Source organism: Phyllostomus hastatus, unplaced genomic scaffold (assembly GCF_019186645.2).
Source record: "Phyllostomus hastatus isolate PE091 unplaced genomic scaffold, TTU_PhHast_1.1 phas_contig_495, whole genome shotgun sequence".
In the NCBI taxonomy this organism is placed as follows: domain Eukaryota; kingdom Metazoa; phylum Chordata; class Mammalia; order Chiroptera; family Phyllostomidae; genus Phyllostomus; species Phyllostomus hastatus.
The window spans coordinates 16549-31041 of NW_025333895.1; the positions used below are offsets into that span (position 1 = coordinate 16549).

At 40.7% G+C, this 14493-nt stretch overlaps 1 protein-coding gene across 1 annotated transcript; it reads left to right on the forward strand.

Annotated features, from left to right (window-relative positions):
• The first annotated feature begins 550 nt into the window (after window positions 1–550).
• LOC123823497 (olfactory receptor 1J4-like) lies at window positions 551–10863 on the forward strand. The gene is made up of 2 exons (XM_045846312.1): window positions 551–1047; window positions 9912–10863. The coding sequence occupies exons 1-2, from the start codon at window positions 551–553 to the stop codon at window positions 10861–10863; spliced, it is 1449 nt and encodes a 482-aa protein (XP_045702268.1).
• The last annotated feature ends 3630 nt before the right edge of the window (window positions 10864–14493 follow it).

The following is a 14493-nucleotide window of genomic DNA, read 5'->3' on the forward strand; positions in this document are numbered from 1 at the left end:
ATGTTTCTATTTGCTAGCAGCTAATAGAAGACAGAAAGGATAGTCATTCTTACTGTAGTTGTGAAGATGTTTTAGTCTGGGAATGTAATGCTGATGTTGGACTATAAAAGGTAGACAAAGCCCCTAACTTAACATACACGGCAGTGTTTATGGCCCCAGAATGGCCAGCATTATTATGGAAGAGTTTGTGGACTGTTCTGGCTTCAGAGCTATTCTGGCATCAAAGGGCTTTAAACAGTCACCCATTTGTGGAGTGGCCCTGAGTTTACAGCTGTAGGTCAATGACACCTGACAGGTGCAGTGATTAGCCAAAGAATATACATGCATGACCCATTCTGTGGTGATGGCCTAAGGGAGTGAGGGAGTGTGGACTAGGTGGATGCAGGAAAGGGAAAAAATGGGAACTATGATGGTGTAAACAGTAAAAAATAAGGGAAAAAATTCATGACTTTCCCATTAAATTACAGTATGAGATGTGATGGTCCTGCTTGTCTTTCTAGGATCCTGAGATTCCCAAACCTCCTTTGTCCCCAGCAGACAGAAGAGCAGCATGAGGCCTGAGAACCAGAGCAGCGTGTCCGAGTTTGTTCTCCTGGGGCTGCCCATCCTGCCAGAGCACCAGGGTGTGTTCTTCGCCCTCTTCCTGGGCATGTACCTTACCACGGTGCTGGGCAACCTGCTCATCATCCTGCTCATCAGACTGGACTCCCACCTGCACACACCCATGTACTTCTTTCTCAGCCACCTGGCCCTCACTGATGTCTCTTTCTCATCTGTCATTGTCCCTAGGATGCTGATGAACATGCAGACTCATCACTTCTTCATTTCCTACCCAGGGTGTATTTCTCAGTTGTATTTTTATATATGTTTTAGTTGTGTTGATAATCTTCTTCTGGCAGTGATGGCATATGACAGGTATGTGGCCATCTGTCACCCTCTACACTATACCACCATCATGAGGGAGGAGTTGTGTGTGCTGCTGGTGAGTGCCTCATGGATTACTTCATGTGCCCATGCACTGTTGCACACTGTCCTCTTGGTCGGAGTGTCCATCTGTGCCAACAATGTCATCACCCACTTCTTCTGCGAACTCAGTGTGCTCCTGAAGCTCAGCTGCTCAGACATCTCCCTCAATGAGCTGGTCATCTTTATTGAGGGAGGAATGATTTTACTTTTGCCTTTGGCTATCATTTTAGGCTCATATATCCGTATAGGGACCATCATCCTGAAGGCTCCCTCTACTAGGAGACTCCTGAAAGCTTTTTCTACCTGTGGCTCCCATCTCCTTGTGGTGTCTTTATACTATGGGACTATTGTAGGTGTTTACTTTTTGTCCTCATCATGGTATTCCAAAGACATAATTGCTTCGGTCATGTATATGGTAGTTACCCCCATGCTGAACCCCTTCATCTACAGCCTGAGGAACAGAGATATAAAGCAGGCCTTACAATGTTTGTTAACAGGGCTGAAAAAGTTAATATGTCAATGAGGTCACATTTGCTATTTGGATTGTTTATAATTCTTGATTCCTATGTAATCTTTTTCACTTGTTCATCATCTCTTATAAGGTATCTGCAAAATCTTTTGCAAAACCTGTTGCACAATTTGAACTATCAATTTGTCTTTTTCTCCACTGAGATAAGTCAGTTCTTCCTTATGTATTTTGATAATGTATTATGAGGACACCTGATTTAGTGCCATGATCTGCTACTAGTGAACTTAACTTTCTTTTTTGAACTGAATCTTTGTTATGCTGGCTTTTATCAGCTTCAGGTTCACTATGCACACGTCTTCCCAACTCACATTCCATGACATCATGCTGGCTGACAGCAATCAGCCATGATCAGAATAATTATACTATGAAAATTCACATGTGCTACAAAGCAAAATTTTCCAAGAAAGAGAGTCAGGCTTTTTAAAAATGCATTTAAAGCACACTACTTTGTTTAAAATGAGGAGATATTTCTAACATTGGATCCTGCATTACTACTTTATCTACTTCTCATATTAATATTGTCATTTTATATCTGTAGACATAGATACACATACAGATAGAGATAGACAGATAGATAGATACAGATTTGGATACAGATATTTCTAGAAATGGGGCCTGAAATAATACTTCATTTACTTCTCATATTAATATCGATACATTACATCTGTAGACATAGATGTATATATAGATATAGGTATAGGTATTACTATAGTATATCTAGTAAAGATGCAGCTTTTCTCATGTTAGGTTTTACATGGCATTTTTTCCCATCACTTTAGACTTTACTGTGTCCAAATTGTCAGTGAGGTGTCCTTTTGTCACTGGTGTAAATAAAGTTGGATTTTGTTCTTTCCATGTGCAACAACAATTGTTACTTTTGGAGGTATTTCTCTATTGACATCGAAAGGAATCATAATGTATTTGAATTTATATTTTCCCTAAAACTATGTGATATACCTGCTTCACATTTTTCTCTCTTGTTTTTCTCCCTTTTGATATTCATATATATATTTCAATATTCTATTACACCTCTACTAATTTATTAATCATACATTATTACTATTTTGTAATTCTTTTCTGTGCTGTATGCAGAGATTACTTCTTACTTAATTTTTAATTTTTAAGTAATGTTTAATATACAAAACACCACATTGACCACTTTAGCCTTCTAAGATACACAATTCAGTGGCATTTAGTAGACTCATCACCAATATCTCAATTTAGGACCCCTACAAGAAACTCTAAAGAGCATTAATGAAACTGAGAAATTTGCAACTGTCAAAAAATAAAAGCAAAGATATCTATAAATCAATATGGAGAAACATCTGGATATATTGTTAAATGGAAACAAGCAATGTGCAAAGGGGCACTTACAGTACTGAACGTTTTGTAAAAATTAAGGAGAAATAAAATATACATATGTCTGCCCACTTGAGGAAAAAGAAACACAGGAAGAATAAATCAGAAACTAATGAGTGGTTTGCCCAGAGAAGGTGGGGAGAAGGAATGGGAGAGGAGTATAATTATTAGCATGATTATGACTATGTTATCTTTTGCCATTAGAAAATAAATAGAAGAGGTGGTGCATAAAGCAAAATAGAATCAAGAAGACAAATGAACCTAACTCTATCTTAAATAAATACCATAATTAGACTAAAGAGGGAAATACTGTAAGTACCCTGGTAATTCTTGAACCCAGATTTCTGTCCATGTACTCTCACAAAAATGAAAAAAAAAAACCCAAAAAACAAAAAACAAAACAAAACTGGAAACAAAGTCCTACTGTACTTAGCGTGTCATTAACAGTGGTATGAGGTCAAGATTATAAACTACTGCCCATGTATCCATATCCAGCAAACAAGTAAACACTGAGGAGAAGGGAGAGACTCCTTGCTCTCATGGGTAAGGTACTATGCATAGAAAGGAAGAAGCTGCAAAAGGACTCTCGGTTGTTAACTAGAATTGCAGATATCAGTTCCAGCTAATGGGTTTTAAAAATTATAAGTAGATGGAAATTTATGTTCATATATATATATGTATTTTTATTTCCTATTCCCTCATTCTTTCTGTCCCACTCTTGATACACACCCATGTATAAACATGCCCTTAGAGTTTGGTTTCAAGATTTTTTTCTTGTGTTCCTTTTATACATATTCCCTAGTTGACTTCTCCGATATTATTTAGAATCTTTGTAAACAATAAACATACCCAGACATTCAAAATGAATAACAATTTTAATGGATTATAACTCAGAGAATAATAAGTAAAATCTATGAGCCCATAATGATATAAACAAAGAGAAAACAAATGAGTGGGGAATAAGTGTAACTTCCTTCTTATACAAGAACACAATTAATAAAGATAGGAAGAAGACAGGATTTGAAAAATTACAATCTGGCTATCACATTTGTGATAATCTTGTCAGATAAGAATCATCAATGAGATCAAGATGTTGGTATAAGTAAACACAGCCATCCTCCTTGCAAAACCACATCAAATTACAACTAAACTACAGAACACCCATCACTCAGAACTGTCAGGAATCGATTTGAGTGGAAGTACAACAACTACAGAATTAAAGAAACCACATCCATCCACACTGGTATAAGTGGAGGAGTTGTGCAACAGGCAGGTCCAATATCTGCATGTGGTGGATAAAAATTTGAGAGGAGTATCTGAGGAACAAGGAGTCCCAACCCCACAATAGCCCCCAGCCCAGAGTTCCAGGGCCAGGAAGACAAGTCCTTATCCTTCTGTCTGCAAAAATCAGTGGAGATTGAGTTGAGGGAAGAAACTTCGAAACTCCTAAGCACTTCTTCTTAAAGAAAATATGTACACATTCAGGCTCACTCCCGCTGGGCTCCAGCACAGGGCTAGCAGTTTGAGTGGCACCAGTGGCACACTGGAAGAAACTCAAGTGTCTGGCATCAAGGTGAGAGCTGGGGAACAGTTTTCTTAGAAGCAAAAAGGCAGGCAGGGACCACTGCCCATTTCTGAGTCCTCTCTGCACAAAGCCACAGAGCTCACATGTGGGTGCCATATCTGAGACTCCATCAACCTGCCTTACACTGTTTGCCCTGTCCTACACAGCCCCTGAGACTCTGTCTCAACCAACTCATGGACCCACCCAGGCTGTTAACAGTGGCCTTTCCATATGAATGGCTGCTCTTGGCTCATGCTTCACAACTTCCTAATATCTCAAACAAGCAACAGCCAGCCTCAGTGAGCCACCATCCCCTATACCTCTTGCTAAGTGGCCCCAGGCCTGGCACTAGCAGCAGCCAGCCTTGATTCACAGTTTGGCTTTGCCTGGAAACCTCCAAACCCAGCACAAGTAGCAGTCAACTCAAATTGCTTTATAGCTTATGCAGGGTAGCTTCAGGCAGAACACAGGAGGTGGCTAACCTTGTCCTGCACCACATCAGGAACCTCAGAGCCTCTGCATCCAGTGGACAGCTACAGAGCATGTCAGAGCACCATCTCCTTGCTCCTGTACAGCTGATCCTCCACAGAAGGTGGAGGATGGTGGTAAGTCCTTGCAGGTGACTGGCCTGTATAAAGTATTCCCATTAACCTTCCAGCAGCAATTGAGGCTCAATTACAAGAAGAGAATATATTCAGCCCACACAAAGTGCACACCTTGAGTACCCAGCTTGGGTGACAGGGGAAGCTGTTCTATTGGTCACTACAGGACACCTACAACATTAGGCCACTCTACTAAGACAGGGAGTCATAGCAGCTCTACCTAACACACAGAAACAAACATGGGGAGGCTGACAAAATGAGTACACAAAGAAACAAGGCCCAAATCCAAGAACAGAATAAGACTCCAGAAAAAGAACTAAACAAAATGGAGACAAGCACTCTATCAGATGCAGAGTTCAAAATACTGCTTAGAAGGCTGCTCAAGGAACTTAGGAAGGACTTCAACAGAAGAAAAAAGATCCAGTGAGAAACAAAGGATACACAAATTAAAATACAGAACAATTTAAAGGGAAACAACAGCAGAGTGGACAAAGCTGAGCATCAAATCAGTGATTTGGAACTTAAGAAAATAAAAGACAACAAGAAGAAAAAGGAATCAAAAACAAAACCAAGGATACTGTAAGGATCCTCTGTATCAACCTCAAATGTTCCAACATTCACATTGGGGTGCCAGAAGGGGAAGAGAAAAGGCTAGAAATTGAAAATCTATTTGGAAAAAACAATGAAAAAGAACTTCTGTTATTTGGTGAAGGAAATAGACATGCCAGTTCAAGAAGCACAGAGAGTTCCAAACAAGATGCATGCAAACAGGCCCACTCTAAGGTGCATCATCATTAAAATGCCAAAGGTTAAAATGTAAAGGGAAAATCTTAAAGGCAGCAAGAGAAAAGCAGGTAGTTACCTACAAAGAAGTTCCCATAAGACCATCAACTGATTTCTCAAAAGACACTTTGTAGGCAGAAGAAATAGGCGAGAAATATTCAAAGTCAAAAAAAGCAGGGACCTACAACCAAGATTGCTGTGCCCAGCAAGGTTATCATTTAGACTCCAAGGGCAGATAAAGAACTTCCCAGAGAGAAAAAAACTAAGGGAGTTCTTCATCTATAAGCCATTACTATATGAAATGTTGAAAGGACATATTTAAGAAAAAGAAGAGAAAAACTATGAAGAATAAAATGCCAATAAACACATACATATCTATCAACAACTGAATTCTGCAAAACAGACTAGGCAAACATAAACAGCAGAGACAAAATAATGGATATGGAGAGTGTGCTGATGATTGCCAGATGGGAGGGGAGCGTGGGAAATGGGTGAAGAGGTGAGAGAGTTAAGTACAAACAGGTAGTTGCACAATAGCCATGGAGATGTAAAATAAGGGAAATGGAGTAGCCAAAGAATTTATATGCATGACCCATGGGTGTGAACAACAGAGTGGGGACTTCCTGAGGGAGTGGGGCCTGCTGGGTGAGGGGGCAAAATTGGGAAAAATTGGGACAACTGTAACAGCATAATCAAAGAATAAAATTTTTTTAAAAAGGAAAGCAAAGAAAGAATCAACCAATCAATGTTAAATATAGTGGCTGAAATGTTAATGAGGAAAATGTTATGTTTATATGTCATCAAATTATCTACTCAAATGATACCTTATCATAACCAGGTGAAAATATAAACTTTAAAACAATAGTCACTTTAGAAGACAACCTGCCACATACCACCATAGTCAATTGATCAAGGATTCAAACACTAGTACATGAGAAAATTAATATCATGTCTTCCAATAACATGCTTTGTGGCATACCTGCTGAAAACCTAAGCCTCAAACATACTTGCATTAATACATGCATGCACACAGAAGGTAAACATAGTAAAACATTAAACATTGGGGAATCAGGGTAGGGCCTTTCCAGGAATTCTTGACATCACATTTATAACATTTCAGTATCCTCAAAATCATTTCCAAATAAAAAGTTGACAAATCCTTTGTCCCAGCTGGTACATGCCCAAGAAGAAAGGAGTCCAGGCATCACTGGAATCAGGGACACTGTCCCCTAGGACTCCAGTCTCTCAGGCTCTTGGATACCCAACTCCCCAAAGGGCAGGCAGAAATTAGCCAGAAGCTTGGGGACTGAGTGCCAGTCTCACATTAATAAGAGTTCTCTTTTAAGTAATTTCTCTAGAGCTGTTTAGACAAAATGAAAGTCTGTACAAGTGCTAAGAACCCAGATGTTTCTGCTCCTTGTGTTGATGTTAGGACTCCCGAGGACAACCTGAGAAGGTGGGCAAGAGTCTGGAGCAGAAGGTGTCTGAACTCACCAAAGATGAGCAGCACAGGTCAGAGACGATGGATGTCTGCACTGATGGACAGATCTGCCTGTGTGATGGTGGATTCATGGTTGAGACTCTCAGTTCATGACTGTGTGTGTGTGTCTCTGTGAGCCTTCAGGTGCTGTGCATGCTGGTGCACATTCTGTTTGACAGATGCATCTGTGTGCACACATGAGTGCACATGCATCTGACTCACAGCCTGACTCTTCCTGAGTTAGACCCAACCTGGCCGGCCCCTGTTTTAGCCCATGTACACCAAGTTATCAGCCTCTTGCCTGTGATTAGGGACTCCTGATTCATGCCTGGGACCCTAAGTACTTGCATCACAGCTGCACATCAGAGATGACATTGTTGGCTCTGGTGCTGGACAGGAAGATGCCTGACCTCAGAGTAGCCAAGGTAAGGTCAGAGAAGGGTCACACCTCTGCTCAGCAGCATGTGCTGGTGCACGTGTGAGCTGTGTCTGTGGGTAACACACTAGTGTATTAGAGCAGCAGGGTGTATTGTTTGGTTTTCTCTGTATAGTGGTGTGTTGTGTGACCATGTGCATGGCATTGTGGTTTACCACGTGCATATCATGTTGTGGTGGTTTAATGAGTGCCCCTGTGATTGAATAGGCTAACCTGCCCCAAGCTGATGGCCTTCCCCCAGGAAGGGGATGGGTCAGAAGGGGCAGAAGCATGCCCTCATTTGTAAGAGGATAGGAGGGTGTGTGCTGCCTGTTATGGTGAGTGTGTGGCCGGGGGTGCATACGTGCTGTTTGTGTGTTTCTTGCGAAGTTTTTTTGTTTGTGGCCTTGGGTGTTTTTGGTGATATGTGTGTAGTGTTAGTGTATATATGGTGAGCTGTTTACTGAGTGTGTCATCAGTGAGGTGTGTTGATGTGCATTGCAAGTGTGTTTGTAGGTGACTGGTCCATGAATGTCTGGTTGTATGTCTCCTTTGTGTGTTTCTTAGGATTTGTATGCATGTGTGAATGTTACGAGCTCTCCTTCCCTTAGGGTGGGAACTTGGTACCAGGTCAGTAATATTCTGGGTGTGTGTGATCTGCATCAATGGCCTAAATTTTTCTTTAAGTGTCCTCATTCTGGGGCACCATTAGCTGAGAGAACGAAAGTCCAAAGTACATCCTGTTTCTGGAAATGGACCTGCTGTCATATTCATGTACCTGAGTGTGACTGAGTCACTCAGAATTTGCAACTCTTTAGTTTTACTAAATATCCCAGGCAAAAGGAATAACAGGCATCCTGCTGTGAGAACTTATTGGGCAGAATGACCTTCAAATAGTGGTGATTTGGAAAGTTAATTCAATCCTTGGCCTCAGTTTACATCTATAAAGTGGAAAGATTTACACTTCCTTGTGAATCTTAGAGAGGCTTTCCCGAATTGTTTGTTGTATGAAAATTTGTATGCATTGAAGAATTTTTCTCACTTGGAGCATATACAAATGTGAAGGAACAAAATTAGTAAGGAGACTAAAAAAATACTGGACAAATTGGAGTCCTTACAGCTCTAAAACAACATATCATGCTTGGCTCCCCTAACCAACAAATGGGAAGTTTCTGTGTGAAATGGTTATACCATGGGTCCTGATTACACACATGTATTAGACTGAACCCCATGAAGCAGCTAGTACTTGGTCATTGTGAGGTATAGAAAATGGTAACACATATATGTCATTTATATATTATATATTGCATATAATATAAATACAGATATACATGTGTGTATACCATTCTGCACACCAGTGTACTGCTCTGTGCCTACAGAGTTTGTATCATATCTGTTTCTGTTTCATGAAAGCTGCAATAGGTCAAAGACCACAAAATCTTAGTGCAGCTGTGAAGTGGTTGTGAAATCTGGGAACATAAGTCTGATGAGTGGATATAGTTAGGGAACACAAGTGAAGTCCTCAGTCCAGCACTCAGATGTTCACCAAACTGTTCAGCACTGTTATGAAAGACAGTTTGTGGACCTTTCTGGTTTGAGAGTTATTGTGGCATCAAGTGGCTTTAAATGGCCATGAATTTCAAGAGTGTCCCTGAGGTTACAGCTGTGGGTTAATGGGACTTCTCAGGTTCACAGGCAGAGAGTCACAATATTCCTACATCTCAGCACTGAAGTTTTATGTTTACTTAAGGCAGACACAATTGATCCCAGTTTTCAGGGCTCATCTTCCAATTCTGCTGCAGTGAAGTGTGTATTCACTGGACTGGAGTACAAAGTATCCCTCCATGCTCAAGGTCTAAACTCCTAGAAATGGGGACCTTGTTTTCCCTGTTCACTGTGGCATCTCAGTCCTTAGTAGAGGTTCCAACACAGATTCCATATTCAATAAGTAATGGCTGAATGAAACAGTGAACACCTCTTGCTTATGTGCAATGAGGTCTTGTTGGGTGTTTTTTGGGTCCATAGTTTTCCTGCAAACAGACTGGGTTACAGCAGAGATGCAGTCATTTACCAGTACAACAACTTAATGAGGGTATAGTTAAAAAGTTGTGTATTTCCCAGAAAATTACAGTATGAGATGTAATGATCCTGGTTGTCTTTCCAGGATTCTGAGAGTCCCAAACCTTCCTCATCTCCAGCAGACAGAAGAGCAGCATGAGGCCTGAGAACCAGAGCAGCGTGTCCGAGTTCCTCCTCCTGGGGCTCCCCATCAGGCCAGGAGAGCAGGGTGTGTTCTTCACCCTGTTCCTGGGCATGTACCTGACCACAGTGCTGGGCAACCTGCTCATCATCCTGCTCATCAGGCTGGACTCCCACCTGCACAAACCCATGTACTTCTTCCTCAGCCACTTGGCATTCACTGATATCTCTTTTTCATCTGTCACTGTCCCTAAAATGCTGATGGATATACATACAAGGCAACAATCCATCCCCTATGTGGCTTGCATGTCTCAGTTGTATTTTTTCATACTTTTTGGTTGTGTTGAAAATATCCTTCTTGCCATGATGGCATATGACAGGTATGTGGCCATCTGTCACCCTCTACACTATAACACCATCATGAGGGAGGAGTTGTGTGTGCTGATGGTGGCTGCCTCATGGATTACTTCATGTGCCCATGCCCTGTTGCATACTGTCCTCTTGGTCCGACTCTCCTTCTGTGCTGACAATGTCGTCACCCACTTCTTCTGTGACATCACTGTGCTCCTGAAGCTCAGCTGCTCAGACATCTCCCTCAATGAGCTGGTCATTCTCACTGAGGGAGGAATTCTTTCTTTCCTGCCTTTGTGTATAGTTTTGGGCTCATATATCCGTATAGGCACCATCATCCTGAGGGATCCCTCCACTAAGAGACTCCTGAAAGCCTTCTCTACCTGTGGCTCCCATCTCTTTGTGGTGTCTTTATACTATGGGACTATTGTAGGTGTTTACTTTTTGTCCTCCTCATGGGATTCCAAAGATGTAATTGCTTCAGTCATGTATATGGTAGTTACCCCCATGCTGAACCCCTTCATCTACAGTCTGAGGAACAGAGATGTAAAGCAGGCCTTAGAATATTTGTCTACAGGATTAAAAAAGTTAATATATCAACCAGATCATGTTTGATGCTTGGGTTATTTATAATTCTTTATTCCTAAGTAATATGTTTCACTTGTTCATCATCTCTTATAAGGTATATGAGAAATCTTTTGCAAACCGTGTTGCACAGTTTTACTATGAATTTGTCTTTTTCTCCACTGAGATATGTCAGTTTTTGCTTATGTATTTTCATACTGTATTATGAAGACACACTGATTTAGCGTCATGATCTGCTACTGGTGTGTTCCTCCCTTTTGTTGAATTACATATATTTTGATATTTCATTATCCCTCTACTAACTTATTAATCATACATTAATAGTATTTTGTAATTCTTTTCTTTGCTGTATGCAGAGATTACTTCTTACTTAATTTTTAATTTTTAAGTAATGTTTAATATACAAAACACCACATTGACCACTTTAGCCTTCTAAGATACATAATTCAGTGGCATTTAGGAGACTCATCACCAATATCTCAATTTAGGACCCCTACTGGAAACTCTAAAGAGCACCAATGAAATTGAGTAATTTGTAACTGTCAAAAAATAAAAGCAAAGATATCTGTGAATCAATATGGAAAAACATCTGCATATATTGTAAAATGGAAATTAGCAATGTGCTAAGGAGTACTGATATTACTGAACTTTTGGTAAAAATTAAGGGGAAATAAAATATACATATGTCTGTCCACTTGAGCAAAAAGAAACACAGGAAAAATAAATCAGAAACTAATGAGGTGCTTTGCCCAGAGAAGGTGGACAGAAGACATGGGAAGTGAGTATACTTACTAGCATGGTTATGACCATGTTGTCTTTTGCCACTAGAAAATAAATAGAAGAGGTGGAACATAAAGCAAAATAGAATCAAAAAGACAAATGAACCTAGGTATGTCTTAAATAAATACCATAATTAGACTAAGGAGGGAAATACTGTAAGTACCCTAGTAATTCTTGAACCCAGAATTTTGTCTATCTATCTTCACAATAAAAAAAAACCTGGAAACAAAATCTTAAGCTGTAGTTAATGTGTCATTAACAGTGGTATGAGTTCAAGATGCTGAACTACTTCCCATGTATCTAAAGATTCAGTAAACAAGTAATCACTGAGGAGAAGGGAGTGACTCCTTGCTCTCCTGGGAAAGGTACTGTGCAGAGAAAACAAGAAGCTGCAAAGGACGCTCGGTTGTTAACTAGAATTGGAGATATCAGTTCGAGCTCATGGGTTTTAAAAATTATAAATAGATGGAAACTTTTATTTGTGTGTATATATATCTATCTTTATCTTCTGATCTCTCATTCTTTCTGTCTCACTCCTGGTACACACCCATGTATAAACATTGCTTTAGACTCTGGTTTCAAGGTTTTATTTCTTGTGTTCCTTTCATATATATTCCCTAGTTGACTTCTTCAATATTATTTAGAATCCTTGTAAACAATAAAGACACCTAGGTATTCAAAATGAATAACAATTATAATGGATTATAACTCAGAGAATAATAAGCAAAAATCCATGAGTCCATAATGATATAAACAAACAGAAAACAAATGAGTGGGGAATAAGGGTAACTTCCTTCTTATAAGAGAACACAATTAATAAACATAGGAAAAAACATAGTATTTGAAAAATTATCATCTGGCCATCACATTTGTGATAATCTTGTCATAGAACAATCATCAATAAGATCAAGATGGTGGCATAGGTAAACACAACTCTCCTCCTTCCCTAACCATATAAATTATTAACAAAACTACAGAACACACATAACTCAGAACTGTCAGGAATCGAGTTGAGTGGAAGTCCAACAACTATGGAATTAAGAAAACCATATCCATCCAGACTAGTATAATGGGTGGAGATGCGGAACAGGCTGGTCCCAAATCCACATGTGGTGGATAAAAATTTCAGAGGAATATCCCAGGAGTGAGGAGATAGCCTCACAACAGGCCCCAGCCCCACAACAACCCCCAGCTGAGAGTTCCAGGGCCAAGAAGACAAGTCTCCATAACTTCTGTCTGCAAAAATCAGTACAGATTGAGTTGAGAGAAGAAACTTCTAGAGTCCCAAGCACTTCCTTTGAAGAAAACATGTACAGATTTAGGCTCACTCCCTCTGGGCTCCAGCACAGGGCTAGCAGTTTGAGTGGCACCAGTGGCATACTGGGAGAAACTCAAGTGTCTGGCATCAAGGGGAGAGCTAGGGAATAGTTTCCTTCCAGGCAAAAAGGCAGGCAGAGGCCACTGTCCCTTTTCTGAGTCCTCCCTGCACAAAGCCACAGAGCTCACATGTGGGTGCCATATCTGAGACTCTATCAACCTGCCATACACTGTTTGCCCTACACAGCCCCTGAGACTCTGTCTCACCCAACTCATGGACCCACCCAGGCTGTTAACAGTGGCCTTTTCATATGAATGGCTGCTCTTGGCTCATGCTTCACAACTTCCTAATATCTCAAACAAGCAACAGCCAGCATCAGTGAGACACCATCCCCCATCCCTCTTGCTAAGTGGCCCCAGGCCTGGCACTAGCAGCAGCCAGCCTTGATTCACAGTTTGGCTTTGCCTGGGAACATCCAAACCCAGCACAGGTAGGAGTCAACTCAAATTGCTTCATAGCTTATGCAGGGTAGCTTCAGGCAGAACACAGGAGGTGGCTAACCTTGTCCTGCACCACATCAGAAACCTCAGAGCCTCTGCATCCAGTGGACAGCTACAGAGCATGTCAGCACCATCTCCTTGCTCCTGTACAGCTGATCCTCCACAGAAGGTGGAGGATGGTGGTAAGTCCTTGCAGGTGACTGGCCTGCATAAAGCATTCCCATTAACCTTCCAGCAGCAATTGAGGCTCAATTACAGGAAGAGAATATATTCAGCCCACACAAAGTGCACACCTTGAGTACCCAGCTTGGGTGACAGGGGAAGCTGTTCTATTGGTCCCCACAGGACACCTACAACATTAGGCCACTCTACTAAGACAGGGAGTCATAGCAGCTCTACCTAACACACAGAAACAAACATGGGGAGGCTGACAAAATGAGTACACAAAGAAACAAGACCCAAATCCAAGAACAGAGTAAGACTCCAGAAAAGAACTAAACAAAATGGAGACAAGCACTCTATCAGATGCAGAGTTCAAAATACTGCTTAGAAGGCTGCTCAAGGAACTTAGGAAGGACTTCAACAGAAGAAAAAAGATCCAGTGAGAAACAAAGGATACACAAATTAAAATACAGAACAATGTAAAGGGAAACAACAGCAGAGTGGACAAAGCTGAGCATCAAGTCAGTGATTTGGAACTTAAGAAAATAAAAGACAACAAGAAGAAAAAGGAATCAAAAACAAAACCAAGGATACTGTAAGGATCCTCTGTATCAACCTCAAATGTTCCAATATTCACACTGGGGTGCCAGAAGGGGAAGAGAAAAGGCTAGAAATTGAAAATCTATTTGGAAAAAACAATGAAAAAGAACTTCTGTTATTTGGTGAAGGAAATAGACATGCCAGTTCAAGAAGCACAGAGAGTCCCAAACAAGATGGATGCAAAGAGGCCTACGACACATCGTCATTAAAATGCCAAAGGTTAAATATAAAGAGAGACTCTTAAAAACAGCAAAAGAAAAGGTAGTTACCTACAAAGGAGTTCCCATAAGACTATGAACT